General features: G+C 40.5%; 1 protein-coding gene across 2 annotated transcripts in view; it reads right to left on the bottom strand.

The window, feature by feature from the left end:
* Positions 1 to 1,740: 1,740 nt before the first annotated feature.
* FHIP1A (FHF complex subunit HOOK interacting protein 1A) overlaps positions 1,741 to 8,010 on the bottom strand; it is a 95,860-nt gene continuing 89,590 nt past the window's right edge. For both annotated transcript variants that reach the window (XM_069855697.1, XM_069855698.1), the window contains one exon: positions 1,741 to 4,965. In XM_069855697.1, the coding sequence (XP_069711798.1) occupies positions 4,715 to 4,965 (251 nt within the window). In that variant the 3' untranslated portion in view covers positions 1,741 to 4,714. The remainder of the gene's footprint in view (positions 4,966 to 8,010) is intronic.

The following is an 8,010-nucleotide window of genomic DNA, read 5'->3' as shown; positions in this document are numbered from 1 at the left end:
GGAGATTTACTATCTTACTAAAAAGATCAAATTGCATCTGAAAGTTAAGTGCACTAAGCGGGCATTGCAGCACAACAGCACTGAACCAGTCAGACTTTTTACAAAGTGGCAAACCCCAGAGAAGGAGGAAATAAGTTATGAACTGAGTGCTCTGCTTGGAAGGATGTGTCTGGGTGTGCCAGTGGCAGGGACAGCCCTTGCCCAGTACTGGGAATTTTCTCACTTCCACGGAACACAGCTGAGAACAGCAGCTTTCATTTCTGTTCTTCCAAACCAAGGTCAGAAGTTACCTGGACAAAATGGCCAATGCATCTCTCGCATCCAAAACCACAACACAAACCAACTTGATTCAAAATCCCATATTTTTCCTTAAGGCACAAATGGGAAAGATCAAATTCAAGAAAAATGCCTAGAATACAGTAATAAAAAGGTAGCAAGTAGGGCCAATGACACAGAACATGAATGCATCCAGAGAAGGGCAACAAAGCTGGGTAAGGGGCTGCAGAACAAGCCTTATGAGAAGTGGCTGTGGGAACTGGGGTAGTTTAGCCTGGAGAAAAGGAGGCTGAGGGGAGACCTTATCACCATCTACAACTGTCTGAAAGAAGATTGCAGCAAGGTGGATGTTGGACTCTTCTCCCTAGTAACTAGCAATAGGATGAGAGGAAATGGCCTCAAGTTGTGTCAGGGAAAGTTTAGATTGGATATCAGGAAAAATTTTTTCACTGTGAGGGTTATCAGGCACTGGCACAGGGTGTCCAGGGAGGTGGTTGGGTCACAGTCTCTGCAAGTGTTTAAAAGATGAGTAGATGGGGTGCTCAGGGATATGGTTTATTAGTGGACAGGTACAGTTAGATTCTATTATCTCAAGGTCTTTTCCATAGATTATTCGATTCTATGAATTCCAACTGACTGTGTATATCCAAAGATCAGCATGTGCAAAGGGTGATGTTATTTTGAATAGAAGTTGCTGAGTTCGTTAGCCCAAAACCCAGTTAATGCAAACCATGAGTGTGAGTGTGCACCAAGGCTAATCCACAAAGCATCCAAAAATTGTTAAAAGAGAATGACTACAACTGTTTTAAGACACAAAGTGTTCACTTTACAGGTAGGTTGCAAAAACAAAAAATAGCCAGTTGAAATTGCTGGAAAGATTCCTTGCAGCAGCAGAACAGCTTAGAAACACACTCAAAAGCTACATCACTGGCAATGTGACATTCACAGTTTGAAACATCTAGCAGAAGACTGGAAATTAACTTTGGTATCAGAGAGCCACCACCTGCAGGCTTTGGAATAGATCTGCCAACGCCAAGACAATTCGTTCATGAGTGATGCTGAGGCAACACACAGCAGAGGGACTGCTCTGGTGTCACACACACACACATATATGCACATGAGTGTGGGGAAATCCATATCACAGAGCACTTCTTCACTCTGGGAAAGAGCAGCTGTGTCCTCTGAGGGCCTACCACCTGGACCACAGGCATAAGAGGGGTTTTGGAAAAGATTTATCATTGGTGACAGACAGGGTAACACATGACCTAACTGGAAGGAAGAAGCTTATTAAACAAGCATTTGGCTGAAGAACTTATGCACAAAGAGGTATTTAATCTCAAAAGATCAACGTTTTCAAGCTAAATCACAGGTTCTACATTTTGAAGACAGGAAGATGCAATTCCTGTCACTATTTTTTCACTAGGCACTGGTCACTACACTACTATCGCAACTCAGACACAGCTACAAGTCTGATCCCACTCAGGAACCAACTTTATTTAAAGTTACATATATATAAGATCATCATTTTTACATTCCTGAGCCAGGGTCACTGCTCTCCTCCACCTCCTCCTTCTCTTGGGGGAGCTGGCAGACAGATTTGCCGTTTACAAGGGGACATTGTGCACACACACAGTGGTGACCTTTCAGCAAGACATCTTCCACATGATTCCAGATTTCAAGGGCTGAATTTATCCTACTGGATATAGAGCAGAAGCTCTACTGCAGCTTATGATGTAAATCCTCCCCTTCCTCAAATTTACAGACGCTTTTTTGAGCAGTCCACAATTTTAAAATCCCCACGTAGCTTAACAGACCCGCTGAGGTGAAACTGCCATGATTTTGTACATTTGTTGAAAACACCAGTTAAAATTAACAGTCTCAAAAGAAATCCTGTCTAACCAGCAAATAAAGATTCTTATTTTACAATAAGAACAAGGACGGGAGCATTCACATAGTAACCTCACTGCCTTGAGCACTGGTATACACAATTCTTCACTTAAAAAAAAAAAAAATATTTTTCATTGCTTTTTTAAAAGTCCTTCAGAAAAAGGATTGGATTGCTTCTGCAGTTCAGCACTTGTTTCTGAACCATTAGAAGTCAGCTGATTGCACTCATTTGGTACTTTTTCTTTTGCTCACATAAAGTTGCCACCAGAAGAGGTGAGGAGCAGAGCAAGACCTGACCCTGCAATCCACACACGATATGACTGAACCGTGTCAGGCCAGGCCTGCGAGTTCAGCGTGAGACGGCACTACAGGTAACAGTGGGAGCACGAACAGAGGAGTGAGAAAACAACCCACCATGTCCCATGTCTTAGGACAAGCTTAAAAAAAGTAATCTTAATTTTCTCATCACCCATTTACAATAACAATGCAGAGTAAAAAGGGGGGGGGGGGGGGGAGAAAAAAGCTCTCTTAAACCTGGCTAACAAAAATTTAAGAAAAAGCCCAAAGCCTTGGGTTCAGCTTCCAAGCAAGCTTGTGAGGTGAAAATGGGCCATTGGGAGCTCAGTAGGTGATTTACAGGATGGCAATGCAATGGTGCCTAAAAAAATAGTCAAGTTGGAAGTAAAAGCAAACCAGAGCATCAGCTAGGAAGCAATAGGACCCCCAGCCACCACTATATAGCAAACTGGTGAAGTTGGACCCAGAAAAGTTCTTAACGTGATTTTTTTAGAGGTGCACATTGGGATTTTCTTCTCTTTGGAATACCCTACAGCAGTCTGACACAAAGAATGTGTCTCACAGCTTGTAGATTTAAAGCACAGCTTTTCAGAAGCATCTAAAGGATTTAGGAGCTTAAATTGCACTGCAAATTCCACAGGAATTTCACCTGTAACTAATTAGACTCTTCTGGAGTGTCTTTGGTTTTTTTGCTTTGAAAGTGTTCTTTTCCCTTGCAATCTCTGACAAAGCGTGTTTTTTCAGAACCAGGATGTGATTAACTGCAGCATCCCACATTAGAGAATTACAATGAGCAGAAAAACTAATGCATGCAAGTGTTATTTCCAATTTCCATTTCTTCAAATTTCCTGGAGTCACCATTAGTTTCTTCCCTGGGCAAAGGGGTTTAAAGCTTTCTTGAACTAAGCCCCTCTTTATGTAGCCAGCTGCAGCACACTGGAAGCACAATTACGCTACTAAGATAAGACAAAATGCAGTGGTGATCCACCAATTCATCATGTTTGGGTTCTTCTAATGAAGCCCATTACTCACAGAAGAGAATTTTCTCAAGCAGTTAGTCACCAGCAGACAGCCTTCCCTGTTACTCCTTCCTTTTCTACAGCTGGTGAATCTGGGCCTCCCCTCACGATCCCAAAAGTGCAATATTAGGAAAAGTCAAAACCTAAATTAAAAGTAAACAAACAGTATTTAACTTTCCCTTAACCAAAAAATGAACAGTAGAGCAGAACAGCTTTCAGGAGCAAGCCAACCTTTTTCATTAACAAAACAAAAAAAGACAAAACCAGCCTGCTGTCCTATTAATACTACTGAAAGATAATTAATACCTTTCTTTAGCTTATTGAAGCGAGCATAAAAACAAACTACACACTAATTACAGCTTGCATAGAAACATTCTGTTTTGTACTTTGTGCAAATCTTCTTAAACAAGGCATGCTTGAGAGTTTAGGTAGCACATAGCAGTTATCAAATAATGCTGAGAAACTGCAAGGAAAATTCCAGGCAGTCTGCAATCCACATCCACTTACACAGTTCATTTGACTTCAAAGACCAACAGCTGATAGCTACAGATCAATCTGCACCATAAGGCAACATGGTATGTGCAGGCTCCAGCACCTGCTTTCAGCTAAGTCATGGGTTTAATACACATAAGATCACTTGAATTGAAAAATCCTGGGCCGCTACTTAAAAAGAAGGCTTCAGATGTGGGCTGGTAAGAACATGGTTTCAGGGAAAAGGGAAGGAATAGGAGGAAGAGGACAAAGACATGAAGAAGTACAACCCTTCACATAAAGGGGGTTTGTGCAGATTTTGCGTATATTTGTATACCCTGATCTGTCCCCACAGGGCAATATTTTTCAAACAAACTGTCTCTGACAAGTTATCCAGAACAGTATTTCTGGAACGGAAAAAGCTAAAATATTTGTCTCTCTTAGCCAGCCTATGAGTGCCTGTTGCAGGAATTCAACTGGAAGCAGTGACTCCAAAGAAGGGTGGCAGCATAGAGAGGAGGAGATTAAGTAGGAAGCTGCAGTAAGAGCAGTACCAGAAACTTCTTGAATAAATTATGTAGCATAGAGGGAAATATAAGGCCTAATATAAGGTAACATGGAATAACATTTTGCCTCCTTCTTCCCTCTCCAAATCAAGTATTTTCAGGAAATATTGAAGTATAACCTTCTTTTATAAGCAGCTTTGCATTAAAAACCTCTTGAAATTCCAACAGCTTTTTTAAAATACATTAAAAAAAACTCCACTAATAATAATCCTCAAAATCCCCTAGTATTTTGTAACATAAAATGGAATGTTCCTGGGCAAGAGCTGCCAACTCCTTCAGGAACTCCGGGAAAAGGGCAGCTGCGAGTACAGCATTCCTCACATGCACAGGAAGGCTGGGATGAGTCAGGCCTTTCTTTCCTTTCTGCCCCAGGAAAGGCTGGAGTACAGCTGGGTAAGCTTCAGAGAGGTTTCTTCCTTTCCCTGCGTTGCTGCTGTGCTGGACGTTACCTACAGTCAGAAAGGAGAGGAGTGAAAAGAAAATGCGGGAAAAAAAAAAAAAAAAGACTCAGCATATCAAGCACACAGTATTTGTACAACCCAGTTTACAAGGGCTGCGTTCAGCACTGCAGTTTGCAGTGCTCAGACCATGCAGAGAGATGCTCCACTAATTCAACATTTTAAAGTTCTACCTGGCTTGATTCTATTGCATTTTTTATTAGCCATCTTTCCCCAGGTTATATGCACTACTCAGTTCTGGCTCTGATGAGAGAAATATGTGGGCAGAAGAAGAGTCAAGGGAAAGAGTAATATGGATTTACCTTCTGAAATAGCAGACAATATCTACCCATCTAGACTCAGCATTACTCTCTCAATTTAAATGATATTGTGCTCTAGCTCTCCCTCAGATCAAAATATCATTTGGACTTTACTTCCCTCTCTCTCTCTCTGTCCTCTCCCCATGATTCATCGTGTAAATAGGTTTGAGGCTGAGCCATCACATCACAATGGGAGTCTGAAGCAAGCTAGAAACTAAGGGAAAAAACATTTGAAGATCTGGGTTTTCTACAGCTGTAGGCCCTGCCAACTGCCCTTACTACCTTTAACTCCCTGTAAAGCAACTAAACATTAAAAAAAGGAGCAAGCAAAAAACACTGTGTGCTCTGCTATATGATCTCTGCTGCCAGAGTTCAGAGGATCAGGGCTCAGGCATCAGAATGCATGGAATTACAGTGACAGCAGCACTTAGGTTTCAATAAATGGCTCCTTGTTTCAACCTGAAGCAGAACTGCACTTTAATTAGACAATAATTAATTTAGTGAAACTAAAAAGGTGACAAAATTTAACACTGATGGAAATAAATACTCTACAAACAAAAATTAACCTGCAGAACTCACTGCCACAAGATGTCATTAAGGCCAGAAGTGAAGACAGATAAAAACCTGTGTAACTTACAAGCGGATGTTCTCAGGAGCTGTATAAGTAAATCAATTAAAAAAAAAAAAAAAAAGACTGTTACTAGCTCACACACTGCAGAGAAACCAAATTCTACAGTGCTGCATTAAGAAGAGGTTTCCCTTAAAGTGTATGCAGGTTATGGTAAAACATCTGAGTCTCAGATTACACCACCCTTTTTCTGACACCTCTCCAAGTAGCTAACGCGAGGACTCATAGATGAATGTGAACAGAGCAATCCCTGTGCTCAACAGCTCTGCACTTTTGTTCCTTTCCTGTAGTTCTCCTAAGGTACCGTGGAATGACCATACACTTCCAAATACTTGAAATAAATTTTCATCTTAATCATCTAACATGGCTGTACTTCTCTTGAGTTTCAGAAAACCTTTCCAACTCCAGACTTATCAATCATTCATTCTGTTATTCTACAAATTTTTTATCTACTGGAGAGAGAGTACAGGAATTTCAGTTCTGTGGAAAATTCTGACTGTGGGAGGAAAAACACCTTAAATTATAAATCACAATGAAAAGATAAAGTTTTGAGATTGCCTTGAAGATTGTCTTTTGAGATTTTCTAACACCAAAATGTTTCATAATCAATATTTTAATTTTTCAAATAGTTTAGCCAGTATAACCAGAATGCTAGTACGGCTTTTTTACTTTTTAAAAAATTAAATCTTCCCTTCGAAAAGCATCAGAATTGATACATTTCCCTGAAAATATTTTTATTTAGATTTAACTGCTTATTTGAAATTAAAAGAAAAAAAAAGGAAAAGAAAAAAAGCACAGAAAGCTCATCTAGGGACAAGAGATTTTGATTTTTTTTTTCTTCGAACAGGACTGCCCATTTCTTTGTAGGATGCAAACTGAATCACGCAACTGAGAAACTGAGTTCTCTGGAGATACTGTTACCAATGCACCGAAAGAAGGGCAGCATTTCATATGGGATCTACATGACGACAGCTCTACATACCTAACCAGAACCCAAGGTACTGTGTAAGGAAATCAAATACTACTGCAAGCAGAAAATAACAAATTGTCCATTTGTACTGGAACACCTTCAGGGACCACTGCTATCAAGAGAAAGGAAATTCTCTGGAATATTTTGGGTTTACATTTGTGCTCCCCACTAAGTCTGGCTTCAAGTTTTCAGACATGAATTCTGTAGGAAGCCAGCTATGCACAGACCTACAGAGAACACTCTGGGGTTATTCACCACTTCCATTTGGTGGAAAAAACCCTCACAGAACAGCTAATTTCCACAGTGCTCAAAGGTGGCATTTGAGCTAAAGCAAAGAAATCCTATGGGAGTTCCTTTCCTGCCCCCCCCTTCTCATTAACCATAAGTGTAGCAATTCCTACCTTGTACTTCTTGGTCAAAATAATGGGCTACTGTGGGATGATGAACCACTGAGCCAACTTGCCCCTAGGACTACAGTTTGATGACTTGCATCACCAGTCTTGTGGGAACCAAGTCTGCAGTTATCCAGACATTCATTTACCCTCTGTCTATTTGTCAAGAGGTGCTTTCTTTACAGGAGTTGCCACAACACAGAAGAGAATATTACCAGCAGGGTGACTAAGCAGCATTGTTTCAAATTCCCAAATAATGACCACCATGAGTCAAGCTGGCAAATTCTGGAGGCCATAGAAGAAAACTGATGTGAAATAGGAAGCACAAAATAATGTCATTGGGAATGCATTATATAAACATTCTTATTGACAGTACCTGAAAATAATACAGTGAATGTTGCCACCTAATCTCATCTCCCAGATGCTACTACAGTACTATCTAACTGCAGATCTTTCTACTTTATGGCATTAGAATGTAGAGCCTGAAACACTACCAGCTTCTGCAATACACCATTTCTTTACCACAGGCACCTCCCACAGACTTATCTCTTTGAGAAGCAGCCTTGGCAAGATCATAATCTTACAGACTACATGCACTGCAAACCTTAGAAATACATACCATGCTGACTAAAAAGTAGGTAAATTATTATTCAGAGCCCCCAAAAATGAAAACACACTTAAAAAGGCACGTAAAAAGTCCCACTTTCCACACCTCTGGAAATCCTAGAAACGTTTCAACACTTTCAC

This window comes from Phaenicophaeus curvirostris, chromosome 4 (assembly GCF_032191515.1).
Source record: "Phaenicophaeus curvirostris isolate KB17595 chromosome 4, BPBGC_Pcur_1.0, whole genome shotgun sequence".
In the NCBI taxonomy this organism is placed as follows: domain Eukaryota; kingdom Metazoa; phylum Chordata; class Aves; order Cuculiformes; family Cuculidae; genus Phaenicophaeus; species Phaenicophaeus curvirostris.
This window is presented reverse-complemented; position numbering and strand designations above follow the sequence as displayed.